Source organism: Euprymna scolopes, chromosome 14 (assembly GCF_053919585.1).
Source record: "Euprymna scolopes isolate OS-2025 chromosome 14, ASM5391958v1, whole genome shotgun sequence".
Taxonomy (NCBI): domain Eukaryota; kingdom Metazoa; phylum Mollusca; class Cephalopoda; order Sepiida; family Sepiolidae; genus Euprymna; species Euprymna scolopes.
The window spans coordinates 68623236-68644677 of record NC_136495.1 but is presented as its reverse complement, the minus strand read 5'-3'; the positions used below and the strand labels follow the sequence as shown (position 1 = coordinate 68644677).

At 31.8% G+C, this 21442-nt stretch overlaps 1 protein-coding gene across 21 annotated transcripts in view; it reads right to left on the bottom strand.

Moving 5' to 3' along the window:
- Window positions 1-21442, bottom strand: part of LOC145293059 (myotubularin-related protein 13-like) — a 508291-nt gene that overhangs the window by 205735 nt on the left and 281114 nt on the right. For all 21 annotated transcript variants that reach the window (XM_080139396.1, XM_080139398.1, XM_080139410.1 and 18 more), the window contains one exon: window positions 3041-3298. In XM_080139396.1, coding sequence (XP_079995522.1) covers window positions 3041-3298 — 258 coding nt within the window. The remainder of the gene's footprint in view (window positions 1-3040; window positions 3299-21442) is intronic.

Here is a 21442-nt window from a genome sequence, read left to right as displayed (position 1 = left end):
TGAAAACTCATAGTAACTAATGATAAAAAAAAAAGATTTAAAGGCTTCCTTTGAGTTTTGAAAGAGTAGATACTCCCTATAAGCTTGTCTGCACAATAGTCTGATGTGAAACAAGATGTGCACAATCACCAAATGCACATCTTAACTGGCATTGCTGCAGTTCAATGGAAAGAAGTCCAGGGTAACTGGAAACAATGCTGGGATAAGCAGCAAAAGATTGGTGTGATTTTAGTGTTTTTTTTGTCCTATATTAGTAGCACAACTAAAGCTTCAGAGTCCAGTTTACCCTACTATTTAAACCATAAATGGAAGGAGGATGCATAGATCCATACCTTTCCAAAGGGCATTAGTAAAAGTGATACAGGAATCCCAACAAAACTCTAGCATGACAAGCCATCTAATTGTTTCATCATGTGTTAACTAGCATTTCTGCATCATTTACAGTTTCACTACCCCCCTCATATTCTCTAAACTAGACAAGATGTTAAGGGAGATTGCACACACACACACACACACACACACGCACACACGCACACACACACACACGCACACACACACACAACCTTCCTCCTTTCAACTGCTCACATGCCTCTTAAAATGATCAAATAGTCACAAGCCTCAACATCAGAGACAAACTTATATATTCTATCCAAATAAGAAATAAAAGGAAAACTAATTACTATAATTGATGAAAAACAAGTGGATGAATGGGTGACAGGGTGAGAGACTAATGCAGAATTGGTAATTTGATTTTGAACTTGCATGTCACCCGCGAGCGCAGCAGAAATCTATTGTAACATGGCTTCTCATTAGAATAGAAATATGCACATAGTCCATATAACCAATATCGTATTATATTACATTTGCAGACCCGATGACAAATCTGATGAAGTTGCATTGCTTCTTTCAAACATGCAGCAGACATTCAGATTTCTTCAATTATTATTCACACAAGTACAATGAAATATTTAAAGAGCTTCAATGAAAAATTGCAACTTTAATTTAATTTCGGCAAATTTATTGTCTGACCATTTCTCGTGTGTCTACATGAATTTCTACTGGTCTTCATGTGATTTTGACAATATTTCATTTATCTACTATTAATAGATTATTTAGTGAATTAAAAAAAATATGACTGAAAAATCCTGTTTAAAACATAATTCAATTACAAAATAAAACCAGCTTTTTATAAACAATTCGGCCATTTTAATTATTAATTGATAGTTGGGGAAAAAAGGGAAGGAATTATCTTGTCACTTTAGAAATTTGAAAGCAATTTGGAAGCATTTAAGCTGTTGAATATAAAGTGATTTTTCACTTTAAAAATTACAATACTTGAACATTTTAGAATTTTTTTTTTTTATGGAAACCATTCCAGACAAAACCACTTGATGTAAGAAAGATATAAAAAAAAAAAAAAAAAATTAAAAGGTCAAAAACTCGCTAGCAATAAGTGTAAGAGGAATAGATTCCAACCCAGAAAAAACACTTCTTCCCAATTTATCAGAAACATTAACAGAATGTGAGGACTAAAAGACAAAAAGGAAGCAAAAGTTACGAGGCTGCCAAAAGTAAACCCACCCAAAAGAGATTAAAACAACATTATCTTAACAATTAGGTATAGTTTTATAACAATTTGGTTGAATAAAAAAATACTGAATAAATGCTACTATAATGAATTTTACTCTCAAAATCCTATTTAAAAATTAATAATTTGCAATAAGAAGGGCATCCTCTCCTCTCTCTCTCTCTGGTGCATATATTTAACTTTGTGAATCTTTACATCAAATATGGCAACCTGGACAAAATTTATAACAAAGATTCTTAACCAACAATTTTGAAGGCGGTCAGAGGTTATCTTGACCAAAACTTGAAAATAACAACCATTCCTTAGCCTTTTGGTAAAAAGCAAAGTGTAATATCTGTTCTGATACTACAATGTGGTCAGTAAAGGAGAAATTTTTCTAGAATGAGACAACACTTTTTGTTCTTTTCCAGTCCTGGGTTATCTCCACGATAAAAACCAACCATGTATCTAACTCGGTCCGCATGGGGAGTCAACAAGTAATATGAGAATGCTAGTCCAAATGATCCAAATTTTATTACTTCATTGTTTCAGCCATGATTCTTACCTTCCAACCCTAAATCTAGTGGCAGGTAACAAAATAAAAGGTAATGGCAAAAGTTTTTGCCAGTTTGTAGAAAAGGCATTTTAAAACCATTGAATTTATTTTATACATATTTTTATTACTTAAACATATCACCAATGATTAATTTTTTACTTTTCATTTTAAATTATTAAAGTATCATTCATATTTCTCTGCGATATTCGCATCTATGTTGACCAGAAAGTTACCTTTTTTAGTCAACAGAAAGGAGGTCATCTTCCATCATGATAATGCTCGTCCATGCACTACTGACCAAGGATTTCTTAAGAGAATTTGGTTGGGAAATCTTCCTCCATCCTGCATTATTTTCTTAATCAAGCTTTCTTGGACTATCACTTATTTCAAGGATTACAAAACTGTTTTGATCGCCTCAGGTTAACAATAGTTAATTAGATTCATATTTCACATTAAAATTAAAGAATTTTACAAGTGATACATTTATAAGCTCATTGACAGATAAAATCAAGTTATAGAAAGCAATTGTTATGAATAAAGATTTTCAAAATTACAGGGTTGTTTTTTTTTTGTTTTTTTTTCCAAGATGTAATTTTAAATCACCAAAAACTTTTACATCAACCTAAGAAAAATGGTAGTGAAGCACACACAAGTTTTAATGATCATTGATTGGTGATGCTCCAAAATTGTGAGCCCTAAATATAACATTTTTTATTCGAACATATTTTATCCTCCACACCTCAGTAGTTACTCAGGATGAAGAATTACCCCATTGTAAAGAGTTAGTTGGTATGAATCACATGGCATTAGTAACAATATTTTTCTGTTTTAATGGCAAGCACTGAATGAATTAAAGTTGTAACTTGGTGCCGATTAAAGAACCCCAAACCCTTCGTTTCTACAAACGATGTACACACCTTAAGAGCTTCAAAATGATCATTTCTGGAAACAAGGAGGATTGTCTTTGGAGCAAACATGAGTGAATGGTGAACGAGAGCGGATCCATCTTGCTCTTCCTCCTCATCGTCAGGTTTTGTAGGCGTCATGGCAACAGCTTCGTTGAATGTCATGCACGCACAGTAATGTCTGTCGGCATCGATGTCGGTCAGCACTGCCACAAAAAATGTCGGCTGCTGTCTTTGTGTTGATAACTGCCATCCAGCTGGCTGACAAAACTGAAATGAAAAAAAAAAAAACACTCATTAAAGTTTTATTCAGTACAAAATCCAAAAAGAAATATTTAGAAGAATGAGCATCAATGATTATATTTGTTGAAACTGAAATTATACCTCTAGTTGATATTTATAAATTATCTTTAGAAACAAAAAATGGTTAAAAGAGATTTTTTTAGAAAATAATGTTTATCAATTTTAATTGCTAGAGATCCTTAGAGATTCTCACTATCCATATTTGTTTTGTTTGACACACCACCTCATCCCGGACTTGGCAACTATCTTGGAAGACACTCCTTTTCCCACAAAACCCCATTCTTTTCACACCCTGATAATTTCCACCCTCATCTAGAAACTGTCTTGCTCACTTTCATCAGTGGAAATACTCTGCAAAAAGCAGCTCATTTCTATCCTGATCGATTTGGGAGGGTCTTACTAACCACCTGGCATTTTATTCTATTTTGCAGTAAATACTGCCCATTTCTTAGCAGAAGTCCCATAACCTAATTGAGGACTTAAACTGTAAGTATATTCTTTGTAAATAAAAGACATTGAAAACCAGGGATAACATTAGGTAGGATTGCTCATAGTGCGAATGCAGTATTGTGGTGATTGGAACTAGTTTAAGAGAATAGACTAAAAGGATGATGCACGACACCCATCCCACCCCATCCAATTTGGCCTTGTGCCACATTCGTTTTTATTTTTGTATTTTGTGTGGAATATTTTTTTTTTTATTAATTTATTGAATAAATATAATTTTAATTGATGTTTAGTTGGTTTTAGGTTGGACGATGACAATATATATTTTTTTCTTCTGTGCTATTCTCAAAGTAAAAGGTTTTCAATAATGGATTTTTCTCCCCACTTGAAATGCTCATAGGCTTGGTCTAGGTAAAGGTAGGCTTTACAGAAATCATTGTGCAGGGTTTATTAGCATCTTAATACTGGCCTTCCTCTCAGTCATTTCCCAACCACAACAAAAATGTGCTGCTGTTCATAAGAAAAATATAAACAAAATAAATTTTACATTAATAGAGTTATGTAAAGGTTATAAAGTAATTTAATATATGAATCTATATAAATTGTACCTATACAAATAAGTTATTTGTAGACAATAGAAAAACTTGATATACAAATAGCCTATAACATAATCTGAGGTATAGTCTAACGCTTGTTTAGATCAATCCTGAATGATATTTCTCATAGAAACGTTCATCCAGTCCAACTATGAGAAACTGTTCTTCTTTTAGTTTTCAAAAGGAGATTTTTGTTTTCAATTTATTATTTAACTTTTGAGTATAATAAAATAAAAATATTTCTACCACGTGCCAAACGTATTTATAAACAATTTAATGATTAAAACTACATATTTTATTCATCTTGGCGGCCTAAAAATATTTTTACTGGCTGCATCTTCATCCAAAGATGATAGAGAAATATTAATTTATTCTGCAACAAATTTTGTTGAACATAATTGCTGTGCATTACACCATAGTGCAGGCATGGTGCATATACAACGCTAGAGTTTCAATTTTATTTGAAGTTTGGTTTTAGAAAAATGCTTATAAGTTAACCATTTTTTTTACATGGCCCACAGTTATATAACCTTTTTATTGAGGGTCTATTCTGGATACTTCTCTCAAGCGAGAAGCTAAAACAATATTTACATATGAGGATGAAGACAATCTTATATTTGAGTTTATACTTTACTAGCGGGGGTACCCGGCGTTGCTCGGGTGTTTGTAGATGTGTGTGGTGTTAAATAAAAAAGAACTGGGCGAAGTGTGAAAATAAAATCGGCCAGCCAGAATGAGTTAGTGAAAGATGTTTGAATTTATTTAAGTAAGAACCAAATTGACAGGTGCGCGCCCGGAAGTCGTCGAGCGTTACGACGACGTAGGTTTGTTTGTTATATGCGAAGTAAAAAAAAGAAAATGTTTTAATTAAGGGGGAGGCATCAAAACATCGAGAGAAAAAAAAAACACACACACAAAAAAAACTAACGTAAGGCAAACGAACAATGAAAACAGAAAAACGAACACGTGAAAAATGGCTTAAATAAGCCTGTTTAGATAATAAAATTTTAAAAATCAGTGGGTACCCGGGCGTTTTTGGGTGTGTGGTCGGGGGTCGATAAGCGAAGCAAAAAAAAAAAAAAAAAAAAAAAAAACAGAAAAACGAACGTTACGTGAAAAATGGCTTAAATAACACAGGTTCAATATTTGAATTTAAAAAATCGGAAAAAAAAAAGAGAGAAAAAAAAGACATCTCACACCACGATTTGAACCCAAAAAGTTTAGATAATGAACCAACGCGCTAATCGACTGACTTAATGGGACGTACATGAAATTTGTTCAGTTTTTCAACTATTTAAAGTAAATCAGGTCATGACGTCATCTTCCGTATGCATAGAACCGCTCGTCGTCACGAGAAGAACGTTTTTATTGACCCCCTCCTGTCGAAAATTGTTGATTTCGGGGTAAAAAAAATGAACGTTTTTGGCCAATTTTCGATATTTTTCAAGCGAAGGATGGGGCTTCGATATGATACCGAGTTTGTGAATTTTCGTTGTGTCTGCTGAAAGTTTTTAGCAGACACACAAGCATACACACATACATACATTTTCGCTTTTATATATATAGATTTAACTTGTTTAATGGACCTATTTTCTTCATGATGATGCTGATGATGTGTCTAAATACCTCGATCTATCTCAGCTTGACATGACTCTTCTAAGATCTAAGTAAAACTGACTATATTTAAAATTCCTTTATCTCACATGAATAAAGTCACCCATCTGCTAGTTATATTGGACCACGACTGGTCCAGGGTGGGGAGTTCCTTATCAGACATTCACAGTAAAAAATCATCTTACCAGAACTGAAAAGAACTTTCTTTCTGTGTGTACCTATCACCAGATGGAATTTCCATAAATGGAGTGCCTTTCCAACAAGTTCACATCTGTGGAACACATTACCACAGAACTGCATCCCTGTAGACTACAATATGCCCACCTTTAAATTCAAGCTCAAAAAATAAATTATCATAAACCATCACATATCTTTGTTGATTCTTATTCATCATTTTTAATCCTTTCATAATATTGTTCATCATTAAACTGGCAATCCATTCATCATGCTACCTTTATCCTCAAGTCGGTTTGGCCTTGATAAGTGGTGACTCAGTGTAAAAAAGAATAAAATAAACTTGAGAATCCCAACCAAATAATTTACTTATCTTCAAAAACTCAAATGATATCCTTCAAGATTCAGTCTCCAATAATTGAAAGTTCACTATAAGCTTTTTTTTTTTTTTTACACACACAGGAATCATCACTTATCAAGGCCCGGAAGCCATTCGAGGATAAGGGTTAATGGGTATACATTAGCCAATGTGATTATAGCATAGTGAACATTAGTGGGAATTTTGTAAATTTGATTACTTCGGGGGACACTTCATCAAGAACTTGTTTATGTTGGACTTGAAGACAATCAGATTATAGTCAGCTGGAAAGCAGGCAATCGGAAGAAAGTTCCACAGATGTGCAGTTCTAAGTTTGTTCATGGAATCTACATTTAGGTTTAGGCACAGATAAAGAGTGTGTAAAATTATTGATAGTGGTTTTAACGAATCAATTAGACATAAAATCAAATGACACTAAACTTTTTATTTTTGTTATGCAATCAAGTACTTCAATTCGTATCCTTGTAAAACTCTTTATTTCATACAGTGGATATTGTTTTAATATATAGTAAAAATTATGGTTGCAGTTGAGATGAACATTTTCATTTCAACTTCAGATCTGATAATGACTAAATGCTAAGGAACCACTGAAAATTTCTTATCACAACTAAACATAAATAAACCTTGAATCAAGAATCTTTAAAAGTCCATATAGTATTTCCCATATGAAGACTGGTATTTAGTTTTCATCAGATAAAGCTATGCAAAATGTCAAAGAAAAATTAAAAAAAAAAACGATTCCATGCTGCTGCTAACTTGTAAATTCCAAAATTTCTGAGAAATCTTTTGCCACAAAATCAGCTATCGTTTTAATCTCTCTTGAACTACTAACCTAAATCTATTTTTTTTTTTTTTCGACGTAGTCAACGATATCAAACAAGGAATGTCTTGAAAATAAAACTATCACAGACAGTATTAAAAAATAGGAAATAAACGAGCAAATAAAAAAGTATATTCAAATACTGTTTCAGAATACAAATTATTGTCCAATGATAGATATTGAAAAGAAATATAACCCTGTTGTTTCATTTTAATATGACATTCACAGATTGAAAAATCTGTAAAAAGTGAAGCAATCCAGTTTCATACTTTTTGTATCATAACAGAAGCCACTTCGGGATAAGGGTTAATCATATAGAATGATTTTAAGTTAACACTCCCATAGTGTTCCTTATTGTAATGAGGAACACTATGGAAGTGTTAACATTGATTAATGGTATGAACTGAATTTGATTACTAATGGAGTGGTTTATGACAAGAATTTGAAGTCAATCCAGTTGTAATCAGTAGGGAATCAGTCCTGCAGTAATATGTTCTAGAAACAGAATGTTCTTGCAAAGAAACCTTGTCCATAGTAATTTTGCCTGACACTAGATACATGTAGGAAAAAAGGAAACTTTTTTTTTAATGAAAAAAGATAAATTCTTGCTGTGAATGTCTTACAAGGAGGAACTAAGGAATAAAGCTCAGTTGACAACCCTCCATGGGAATAATGATCAAGTAGAAAGAGACTAGTAATGGCTCATTTATGAGAAAGGAGTTGTGGGGAAGTGATCATCCCCTTCCTTTACTAGATTTCAAAGTGAAGGAAAGACGGGCATGTGTGCAGCACTTCCAGAAATGTGGCAATAGTATTCCATCTTTGGACATATCCGACTGAATCTGGTGTCGGGTATTTTCCGTAACAGTCGAATGATCCATTTTTTTAGTGATCTTAGCAACAGACTGAATATACATCTTCCATTTTAGATCTTGAGTGTAAATCAGCCCAAAGAGCTTATAAAAACAAAGAATGTCAATGAATGATCTCAGAATATGATTTGGAAGATGATTAATGAAGATAAGAGTGTTGGCCCCAGAATATGCTGCCATTGATTCTATGTACTTCCAACCTCTACCCATAAAAAGAATTGTTTATTCTTTATCAACCATAGATATTTATTGACATTTGCAGTGTATGAAAGAGTATTCATAATACAATTAATAGTAGATTTAAGATCATAATCCCTTCCTCCCTATTGAGTTTTTAAAGGACTTATTTTGTGACTAATCTGTTTGAAATACAGGAGATTGAACGATAGTAGTTGGGTCACTTTTAGGCTTAAATTGTCTGATAACTGACAGATAGTGAAATTAGTTAAGTATCTTTGGTGAAGGTCGAGATTATAATACTTTTCTGGTCAGCACTTTTTTCGTGTAATAGTACAAGAGACCCAACTTAGGCGTAGTTACTTGAAAATCTTCTCCGTCAATCTTCATAAAATGTCAGAGTATTCTTATGTGCAATATTGTGCATCGATTTATCTCCCTTTCGCCATTACATTTTTTTTTTTTTTGCATTGCAAATAGCCTGTGTGTGAGAAAAGAAAGAGGGAGAAAATGTATTTCAATATTTTTTAGAAAAATAAATATCTCATAGTTGAAAAATAAGTGATTTTACTACTTAATTTCTTTCAAAGTAAACAAAACAAAATGTTTATAACAGAATTTAAAATTCTCTTAAATGTTTTTTTTTTCTTTTAAATTCTTAATATAATTTTGTTTTTTCTTAATTACTAAACCGAATAAAATATTGAAATTAAATATAAAAAATATTTATTTATACCTAATTTCGAAGCTGAATAAATTGTTAGTTGCAAGGAAGTTGTGGCGTTCAAAGACTAAAGAGTCGAGAAGTCAAGAGTAAGATCATTGCTGGTGCTTAGATTTTAAAATTTAAGATGTCCAAGTCAATTAAAATTAGCCAACTAACATAATATTGAAACACAATAACTAAATGAAATAAAAAATAAAATAAAATAAAAAAGTAAATTTAAAAAAAAAAAACTAATATGTGATGAAAGATTTGAGCAAAAAATTTCTCACCTTGGAATCAGAACTTTTTAAAATTTCAGGAATTAAGTGTTTCGGTTACTGACTTCACAACCCTTATGCAAGACGGAATATTTTATTTATATATTATATATATATATATATATATATATATATATATATAGATATAAACATGTGATACAAGTGTCTTATAAGTTTCTAACGAGCGAATAAGTCAATTTTACCTGAGAATTTGATTCCCATTAAGAGTCTAACATTGCTGGCCATGTGCCAAAAAGAAACAGAGGGAGGTGGGGGGGGTCAATTATAAGCAGAGTTCTAACTTCATTCATTTACACACACACACACACACACACACACACACACACACACATACCTAAAAAGACAAATGATAAAATCACTCTGATATTTCTACTGAAATTTATTTTTGTATGAAATTGATATGCATAAATGTGCACTTATACAAAAAAAAATAAAAAAAATAGGTTAATATAAAGTTTTTGCTTGGATGGCGTGCGTTTGTATGCATGTATTCATAAACAGTAAAAGGTCAAACAGTTTGATCGGCCATTTCTAAATTGTGCAATGGATCAATTCAATGGACAGTCTGAAGAATACACAGGAAGCACTCATAGTTGGCTGTGTCTGTGTGTTCTTCGGTGTATCTTTAGTCTGTTGGCAAACAGAGAACATGTCATTCTGACATTGTCTAGGGAAATGAGCTTTTTGACAGTCCTCCTCCTTTGTTCGTAAAGGCACCCACACAAACAATGGCCTTTCATAGGCCCTTGAGTGTCTACAATCATCTTGTGTTTGCCATTTTTCTTATTTAAAAGAAAAGCATAGAGATTACTTTTCTTAAGATGTTTTTTGTATATACAAGCATCTTATATTTGCTTTACCTGCTTTTGCATCAAACTAGATATTAAAAAAAAAAAAAAATACCCGTTTATATAATATTGAAAGCATTTAGATGTTTTTTAAGTCATAAGATTTACATTTTTCTCATCAGGTGAAAGACTAATATGGAATAGCATAGTGTGAATATGTGTTATTTATAGTCCTACGGTATGCATGTGAAGAGGGCAACAGTCTGCATACCAACTTACACACACACATAGGTATAAGCACATATAAAAGTATGCTGGTCTAACTATTTATAAATATATCTTGATTTCTAATTTGATTCCCGAATATTCTATACATTCGGATTCATTCAATAATAATTAACAATATCTACCTGGCACAGAGATTCTAGGACTTAGAAGTGGAGTATGATTTTGTCCGATCCAATTCTTCCAGGCATTACCTTCTCCGAGATGGGCCAGTGATTTATTGCCAGTCATTAAAGAATGGAGCTGCATTCCCCATTATAAGCTGGTGATATGTTTAACTTTGCTGCAGTAGGGCGCAGTTATATATACCTAGTTTTGTAGAATACATTATTTCTGTGGCTTAACTAATGCAATATTCAATACAATACCGAGTTTATGTCTGCCTGTCTATTTCCAGTCTATAAGGGTTATTTGATATTTTTTCATCAAAAAGGATTTTAAAAAAAAAGAAAGGAAAAAAAAACGATTATGCGATGTGTAAATCAAGTTTACACAAAATTAAAATGGATGACAAATTAAGAGTTCTTTTGTTTAAATAAACCATCAAATTTGTCAAAATATAAATGCTATAAATTCAACAGGTAAGAAAATATAAAATTGACTTTTTTTTTCTTAACTAAGATTAGTATATTCAATCATAAATTTAGTTTAGTAACCTATCAATATTAACCAAATTATTACTACAGTCAAAAATTCAAACAGATTTGACAACTGAAATCGATATAAATGAGGAAAATAGTCGGATTTTCACACTTCCCTACCTAAAATCAATAACAATTATAAAAAAATTTGTTGGCCTTTTCATTTTTTTCTTTTTTTAATAGTTATTTTGCTTGATGTTTTTCTTAAGTAAATTTAGCTTTAAAAATCACTTGTTAATAAAACAAGAAAACAGAAAAAGAAACATCTAAGAAAAAGAAACATCTAAGTCTTTGTGAAGAAAACAATGATTTTTATTTTTAGAGGAAGAGGGATCGGTTTTTAATGTGATAAAATGAAAATCTCTTAGAAAGCGCCCTTCTTGGGCGATTGTAATAAAAAATATATATATACATTGTCTCTGTCAGGGAAGACTTCTGCCCTGGCTGAGGACTGAAGATAGATTAAACTCTTTTACAATCAGAAAGGATGAGATAATGTTTGGAAGAATAACTTCCACAGACCAAAGAGCTACTCCAGAAGCTTGATAAAAAAAAATTATATATAAAAATCTAAGGAAGAAAATGTACAATGCGACAAAATAAACAAATAAAATTGTTTAAACATTCATTTGATTGGTCCTAAATAATGATCGTGATTATTTTCACAGGGAGAGAGGTAAGAAGGGAAAGGGATAGTGTGGGGGTGAGCATTAAATAAGGAAGCTTTATAATGCCAGTTTATCTTGGCAGACCAAAAATAGCCAAGGTCAATCATATGTTTTCTTGAATAAATTCAAAGTAGAGAAGAATTTGTTTGGAGAGGAAATAACACAAAGATAATTAAATTGTAAGCAGACATTGGGTGGAAGATTGAGAAGAAATCATTGAAGCAATAATAGAATCAAAGGAGAATAACAGAATCTTGAAAGATCCCCCCACTTATTTTACTAATGAGCCACCAACCAGTTATCAAGACTAAAATTAATTCAAGGATAAAGCTTAATGAAATGGATTATTGATTGAATAATGAGGGGATTTAAAATAGAATGAACAACATTTGATTACTTACAAGCACAGTTTATGACAAGTGTTTGTTGATATTGAGTTTGAAGATGACAATGCTGTAGCTGCAGGAAAGCAGTCACGTAGTAATGTGTTCCACAGATCGGAAGTTATTAGAAAGAAACGGTTTATAGTAAATTTATTTGATCTAAATAGACTGATCGGTCTGTCCAGAGATAAAGAAAACTCATCACATTTTCTTTTAATACCGGGTAGACCGACAACATTTTCCAAGGAAACAAGCAATGATTGAACAACTTTTAAAGTATATGAGCAAGTTCCATCAGCAGGTTCTTAACCAAACTAACTTATCTTTGTCCAGGCTTTTATTTATACAGCTTTCTTTCAATTTCATATTTTTTACAGGTTTTCATTGGTCTTTCCCTGGGAATTGAAACTGCTATCTTAACTGTTATACATCTATTAACCCAAGAACTTGTATCGATTCTTTCAATATGGCCATACCATCAAAGTCTCCTGTTCTGCACAAATCTCCCTGTACTATATTTGCACTTTTGAAAGATCTGTTATGAGTCATATTATAGGTCTAAAAGATTCAGATACAACACAAACTGAATTTTATATATATATATTAATTCTGATAGTTAAATACACTTTAAATTAATTCTATTAACAACTAACATGTTTTTATCAAGATAAAAATAGTTTATAATAATGAACAAAAATAAAAACAAATGTTTTTTTTTTCTCTTTTGTGATAAGATGTAAATTTCGATAAAATATATAGAATAGACAAAGCCTCAAAAATAGAAAGTTTTCACGGAAGATAAAACTTTTGCAGACAAAATTTCTTCGAGGTAAGAATGAAAGCAGCAGCCAAAAAAAAAAAAAAACAACCTAATTCCATCTGAAAGAAAGATAAATCCAAACTGTAACCACAATATGTAATACTGATAAAAGTGATGCCAGACACGATATGATTAGTGTAAGAAAATAAAAATAAATAAAAAAAGCAGGTGCACATGTGCCAATAATATTTTCAGTATAAGAAAAATAAGTGTCGACATTTCTCTAAGATACAGTGTAATGAGTAACTGCCAAGAATGTCTACCTGCTGACATTAGCAAAGATAACATTGCTATCAATTTTAGCAGCAAAGAGAATTCTGAAGAGGAAAAAGTTGAATAGAGGAAAACGTAAAAAGATGAACCAGACTTGTGTGTGTGTGTGTGTGTGTGTGTGTGCGCGCGCGCACTTCTGGAATAAATCTGGTAACTTTTTTTTATATATTTTATATTCTTTTAATTCAAAACCATTTAAAATATTTAATAGCAGTAAAGTGCCATAGATAACTTTCGGTACTACTATTGCTGGGTTTGAGAACAGGAGATCATGGACAACTGGAAAACATTGGAATATTGGAAGCAAGTGATTTGCATAGATAATTTGTGACAGATTTTTAAGATTCAAAAATTCTAACTGCCACGCAATATGCAGAACAGATGGCTACACCCCTGACCATACATAGTCCCACATGATATAAAAAAAACAAGTTCCCTCAAATTGCTATGGTCCTTAAATGTGTTTCCAGTGAAGGCCACATTATACTGCCGCACATTTTTGAAAAGATATATGGAGTTGCTGTTCACTTACTGTTCAAGTGTTGGCTAGAGTGAGTGACTGCGAGAAGGTTATACTTGTGGCAGCAGGACTCGTGTTCACGTTAAACATTCGAGAAAATTCAGAAGTAGCTGTCTGAGAATTTACACAATCAATCCAAACATCACTCAGTAATTACCTGATTGCAACCCAATGTACCATTATAAATTGAGGAAAACACCAACCATACCTCCTGCAACACCAATTTTGAACATGCATCAATTATTGACCAAGATATGTCATTTTTTCTATCCTTTTCCAAAAAAGCGTTAAGTTTATCCAAAAAAACTGTGTTCGTGTAGTACTCAATAACTGTGGTAAGAGTCGAATATATTTATTTGATAAAATATTTACATATTGGATTATTTGATGTTTCTGAATTTTTGAGACCAGGAGTGGTTATTTGTATTATTTGGATTCATCGGACTACTGTTCTCATCTTACGTGTGATTTTCATAACGTTTCAGTCGATGTAACCTCCGACCTTCAGGTGTATCTTGTCGAATTTGTGAATGTTTCTGTCAAACTCTGAAATTTGGACGGAATTTTGAGCGAACCCCTTTCTTTACTTTACGGAAGTAGCATGCTCTTGTTCCATCAGCAATGACTGGATAGAGGTCCTAAGTAATTCGCAAATGTATTTTTTCGGTCGCCCACACTGAGGATTGAACCTTCAACCTTCAGGAGAATATCACTTTTTACAACTGATTTTTCCAAGTACTCTAATCATCCGAATTCCAGAGTTTGACAGAAACATTCTCGAATTCAACAAGATACACCTGAAGAAGGTCAGAGGTTACATCGACCGAAATGTTGGATTATTTGCTTTGTATATAGGTTCACAACTGAAAAGAAAACACCATCTTAGGTTTAATATCATTGTTGTAGCAGAGTTATCTCTTTAATATAAACTTTTTTTACTCATACGAGTTTGTAAAATAGTTCTACCTATGAGTAGAAAATCTACAGTAAGACTTTTTCTGGCATGACTTTCAAAGCACATGTCAAACCCTAAAAAAAAAAGGTTATTTTTCTGATCAACTTAATCAACTCTTAGGTCTTAATCGATAAAACGACTTTACAGTACATTTTCTCCGGGCTGTGTCATCACCAGAAAGTCCACAATGTTAGTAGAATTTACATATGCTATGCATTCGCACAGACGCTCTGTTTTCTTATGTCTTGTTATGATGGTTACGATTGTATTATTTGTTTAGTATTTATCTGTGTACTATTTACATATTACATGCTTCTTAACTTTTTATGATTGTCTTTGACAAACTGTGAATTAAATGTTATTGTATCCACCAGTTTCTTCTTTATTATCATTTTCCTTTTCTTGATGCACATGTTGTATATTTGTTAATAAATACACACAAACATGGCAACCACTTGCAAAGAGAGTTCTCCATGGTCAGCTGATAAAATTGAAATATTAAATATATACAGCATTATATCAGCTTTAGTATGATATAGTATGATAATCATCACCACCATTTCTGCTTTACATGCTGGCATACGTTGGACGGAAACTATTCTAAATTTCTTCTCATACTAAAGCTAAATATATTTCATATTTCAAAACTACTATCATCATATCATCATCATTAGAACGTAGACTTTCTGTCTATCAATCCCATTCTGTGAAATCTGGGTGGAATAGTAAAGATTTGATCTGCAATATCATCACATTCTGGATATAAGAGCTGAACCACTTCACCAACTGCAAGAATTTTCAAACATCCCAGTTACCATCCATTGAAGAAGACCTACTGAAGGGATGCCTTCTACTGTTTGATCATGCTAAGCATTGCCTGTCTAGAATCTGGATAAAGAACACTACTGACCCCTACACTATCCCTTTTTCAGCAAAAAATGATGTAGTCATCAAATGAAAACCTTGCTAACAATCATGTGGTGTGATTTGAAAAGGATTTCAGAACCAACAATTTATAGAACCAAATGCTGGAAAGATGTATGGTCTAATATTGCTACTCAAGGTATACTGAACCACTCGGAGTTAAATGAAGCGATTCTCAATATGGCTAAATCATTAAAAAAGAGTCAATCAATGCTGGATGACAGTCACGTCAGATGTGAAAAATGTGAATAAAATTATTAAAATAATCAAATCAAAAAATTATTTCTTCAAAGGATATAGCAACGTTTGCTAAAAAGAACATCTTCAATCAGTTTATTTATATTAAAAATAAAAGTTATAAAAATATTTAAGCTCTACTCAAATTCAAACAAATTTTTATTTACTTTGAAGATAAAAACTGCAATTTGACATTAAACTTGATCGTTCAAAGAATTTGCAAGTCAGAAATATTTTGCAAAAACCGTCTTCAGAAATTATAGCACAAATCAATCCTATGTACAAAAGGTGTGGCCCTGAATCTGGATTACATGAAGCAATAAGAGAAATATACAAGTGGCTATTTGGTAGATTATCTGGATTGACGGCCAACACACGTGACATTTAAAAAAGATTTTAATAACTTTGTTCAAGAAAAGATTTTGAAGTGTTTATTTTGAAAGAGGGATATTTCTTTTATAAAATTTTCATTCCTACTTGATGGTTGGAATTAAAGAATTCACCTTTTTTCGTCTGCCACAGACACTAATACTTATACAAGCAGTTTATCAACATTGATATCAAATTATCCTCAAGATAAGTAAAGGCATCTCTGGCATTTCTCTCTACACATCTCTCACTCTTCAATAACAGTTCACCTGGTAGAGGACCCTTTCATGATATAAAGCTTTCTTTGATTTGATACATCTTTGTATGTATGTTTCATGTTTTTGCATTTGTTCTCACTCGACAAATAACTCATCTAATCAACATCACATTGTTGCATAGCCTGACAATGCCATTGTATAGATCAAAAATATAAAAATACCTTTAGTCACAAACACAGGTCAAGACAACTACATGCACACACACACACACTTAAATTAACCACATGCATATACTACTCCTCTGTAAATAAATGCATGTATTCATGTTACCATTATTATGATTTTAATTTTATTATGCTTGTTGCTCTGTAGTAGACGTGGTGATCTTTAACATGGATACAGTAGTGTGAAAGTGCCTCATCTCTACCATAAAAAGGTCCATCTTTGCTTGATGCGTGATTTAGAAATTAAAAAAATGTCAAAATCATAAGTTGGTAAGGATCGAACTCACAAGCTTTGAGAAACAGAATGACAAGTTCTTGCATGTCAATAAGCAAATCCACATTCATAAGAAAAAAATAAACCCACAAATTATCTGTATTCTCATTGGTTGAAGAGAATTAACTCCGATTACTGTATGAATTTTACTGATTTGAGAGGCAGGCAAAGAAAAAAACAGAAAGGAGAGAAAAGGTCCAGTGAGTTGGTAGTTGCATTATATTTGACCAAGGTAATGTGAAAATTATTACGTTCAATATTAATGTGGTGAAATTGATCTTTATGGCCCCATTGAGGTCAAAGTGTAAGCAGTGCTCTGATTGAGTTTCAACCCTTTTTCATGTTTGTTTATGTGGTAATCTCCAAAAATACCGTTAGGGCTTACAACATGGCCGCCAGAAGAGTCACGTGATCCGGTAGGTGTATCAGAATTTTAGGCGGAATTTTTGACACCCCCAACAAAAAACTGCGAATAAAATATATAAAACTCGTAATTTCTGTTTTTAAAGTGGGTTGTCAATTTTCTTTATGAAATATACTTCCAAAATAAACTATTACAGTCGTTTAAAACATAATAGAAGTATTATTTTTTATTTTTTAAAAACAATGTTTACAAAATGTCTACGCTATAAACTAGAACCACAACAACGCACCGTTCTCCAGTTTTCTTCTGATGCCTTTTGTCAGCAATAATTTTTTGGTAAGTTTTAACTCTACGTGTATTTTGTATGATTGGATGCTTTTCACTTAACACACTTAGATATGTCATAAGCCATATACATGGAATGTAAATGGCTGTCCTCTTTAAAGAATTCAGCAAGTATCACAATTACAAACAAGAGAAAAGTACAGAAAACAAAACATTGTAAACAATGCGGATAATAATAGTAAATACTAAACACTAACATAGTCTAATGATACTAAAGAGCTTTGAGAGTGTAAGTATAAGCATACGATATACAATATGTAGATGTTCACAAATGTGTTCGAAAGAAAAGGAGAAAAACTGCATCAGGAAGTTAGTAGACGATGGAAAATAAGATAAGTACAATGTAAAGAAAGAACCAGTAAAAAAGACAAAGGATATTAAAAGTATATGTAAAGGTCTTTGTTGCAATTAGATTAATAGGTTATTACGGTCTTCTTTAACTAAATAAAAATTTTTTTTAAATAACACTTTAGTTTCATAAATATGCTTTATCATTATTTTCATGGCAAGTGCTTGCCTGAGCTCCAATCTATGCCCCCCCTTGCCAAACTTTCACAAGAAACACTTGTCTAGCAGAAAACACTATCAATAATTTCACCCACTCTTTATCTGTGCCTAAACCTAAACGTAGATTCCATGAACAAAGCTTCTTTCTTAGAACTGCACACCTATGGAATTGTCTTCCGTTTTCCTGCTTTCCAGCTGACTACAATATGGTTGTCTTCAAGTCTAACATAAACAAGTTTTTGATGAGCCGTTCCATATAAGTTAACAAATTTACAGAATTTCCATTACTAACGATTACTATATTGTCCAATTTCTACTGTACACTCTTTAACCCTTATCCTCGAGTGGCCTCTTGGCCTTGATAAGTGGTGATGCCCATGTAAAAAAAAAAAAATATTTGTATTTTATAATAAAGAACAAGAAGCTGACCTTATCGTAGGCAGCCAATAAGGGATGCTAGTATTTCAAACAAGATTTTGAGTAAACATGATTGTCATTCCTGTTTCTCTGGATTATTAGCTTTTGTTTTGATTATTAAAATGGGATCAGCAAGAGGAAGAGAATTATTCACATTTATGTAAATCTTCTTAAACTCACCATAAATTCTAAATAGATGCTTTAAGTTTTGAGAGACGTATAACATCTATAAGATATCTCTTATATGTAGGGAGTTTAGACATTGGAAAAACTGAGCATTTTGATAAAAAAAAACATTATGATAAAGTGAAGTATTTCACTTTTTAATTATTATCAATATCAAATTTGCAGATAATCAAAAAATATCTCTGAGAATTGTTTACTTTTTTACAAGGTGTGTTCAGTTTTCTATGACAGTTTAAATCATCATCATCAATGGTGACATTAAGTACAGTTCACTGATCAGTAAAATTAATGTTAATTGATTGTGCATGTTAGAATCAGTTTGTGGATGAACAGAATTGAAGCCTTGTTCGTTTTCAACCAAACTAAAATGGAATCTCTTCATGCAAATTGGAAATCACTATCTTACTTACAATCATCATCATAAAAAATGGATAGCAACACAAATTTATCGCCCACATTAAAACTGGTGTTAATGCTGATGCTGTGTTCATCTTCATCGTGAACAATACAGCATTAGTGTTAACACTGATTGTAATGTGGGCGATAAATTTACAATAAAAGACTTCACTCCTAAAAACAAAACAGCTATATTTCAAAAAAGAAAAAGGTTTTGATAATTAAAAAATCTGACGTTTTATTGTAGTAAGCCAAAGTACTTACCATTAACAATATGTAAATTCAACTAATAAGATTCATAATTATTAGTCAAAATCATTAAAATATTTAAAAATAATGGAGATATTTAATTTATAAACTACTCATTCATCTCCAAAACTGTTAACAAGCAAAAATCAATTACACAAATCTAATTACATGCAAGATTATTTGAACAAACGAAAGAAGACAAAAATCAAAGACAATGCTATCATAAACAATTTCTTTTGAATCCCTACAATGGAAAATCGTAATGCCCATCAAAATAATTCAATAAAGAAAACTATACATGAAAGCAGACACAGACTGCATCTTACTAATAGGCAGAAACCAACACAGTTTAAGCACCTTTTAGGAACATTCAAAACAGTAATACAAGAGATTGAAAAAAATAAAAATAAAAATAGGAAGACTAATTTTGGAGTAAAATATTCATGTTGCAATGATGAATATAATGATTTAAAGATTAATAAAGGTTTCTTTATTTTTTAACATCACACACATTCCTGAAGTAATAAAAGGAGAAAAAAAAAAACAACTTTAATCTACATAGAAAATAAACAAAAATGAATTGGTATCAAAATATAAATGCCATTTTTAAAACTACCACTCTTTTGTTTTTCCAGTTTTATTCTTCTATTACACATTAATTTACAGACTTATTCCTACAGCTATGTGCCTAGAAAATGGAGCTGACATGGTGATAGAGGACAAGAAGGACAAAGTAGTAATTCTAGTAGAAGGGTCTCTAATGATGCTGAGAGGGAGAAGATAAAGTAACTAAGTCTTTTATACAACATGAATAGAAACTGGAATTTTAGGAAGATCTCCATCATTCCAATAATTATATAGGCATAACCAGACTCGAGAATACAATTTTAAAAACTACCTGGCAAATATACACGATGAACCAAATGCAAGAGAAGTACAAACAATTGCACTTAAAGGGACGGTTAGAATCTTAAAGTATCTCTGTTGTCTAAAATAATGTATGAATGTCTGGCATTCAGTAGGATTCCCCATCCCTAGCAAAAACAAACTAAGAAAATGGAAAAATGAGAAACACCAGTTTTTGCTCTTAAAAATATTAAAGTTCTTGTAGTTGAAATAAAAGAATGAAGCCTATTTCTGTCATATATTCGGTTTTTGTTTGTTCATAGCGATTCATCTTGCATGTATAATGGTGGAGAATATTCTTTGTCCTGGCTGTGAGAAGTTTATGATTTGATATCTTTGACAGAATCTTTGAAGCCAGAAGCATATAAATACCAATTTAATCTACACTTGTCGGCAAAATTTCCTTGTTTCAACTTATATCGTTATATATAAAACAGTTACACGTATGCAGTTTGTGAACAATGGAAATATCCATTTAGGATTCACGTTCCCAAATATTTGAGATTTGATCTGACAACCATTTTGAATAAGGATCACCAGCTTTATGTCAGACTATAATGTAAAATGTTCACACAACACAAGGTATTATTTTAATTATTGGCACAACGAAAATTTAATTAAACAAAAAAAAAAAAGGTAATAAACCTTGAAACATCACCAAACTAGAGCTGTGTATAGCAGAGATATGTCTTGCTTTTAAAAAAAGAAATGGCTTTCAAATATTCTTCTTATGTTGTGCTATGAAAATATGGAAAAGATTTAAATTATTTATCACTAAAATTTAAAAAAAGAGAAATTTCAGTCATGAGTTCCTTGAGCACAAATGCAAGTGTTTCATGGATATGTTCTCCATTGCTGGTATGTAAAAAAGTTCGAACTTGCACTTTTATTTACTTTTTAATAGGCTTATATTGGCCCTTGAAGCCACCCTAAGAACTTTCAGAAAATCCCCGACATACATTTCAGAACCATGTCCTACTATGCCATTGACAAAAAAAAATTTTTTAATTCTACAAAGTGTTTAACTTTTATTTTTATGTACTAGCTAAACATCCATCCTATTAACCTTGTTAGTTTA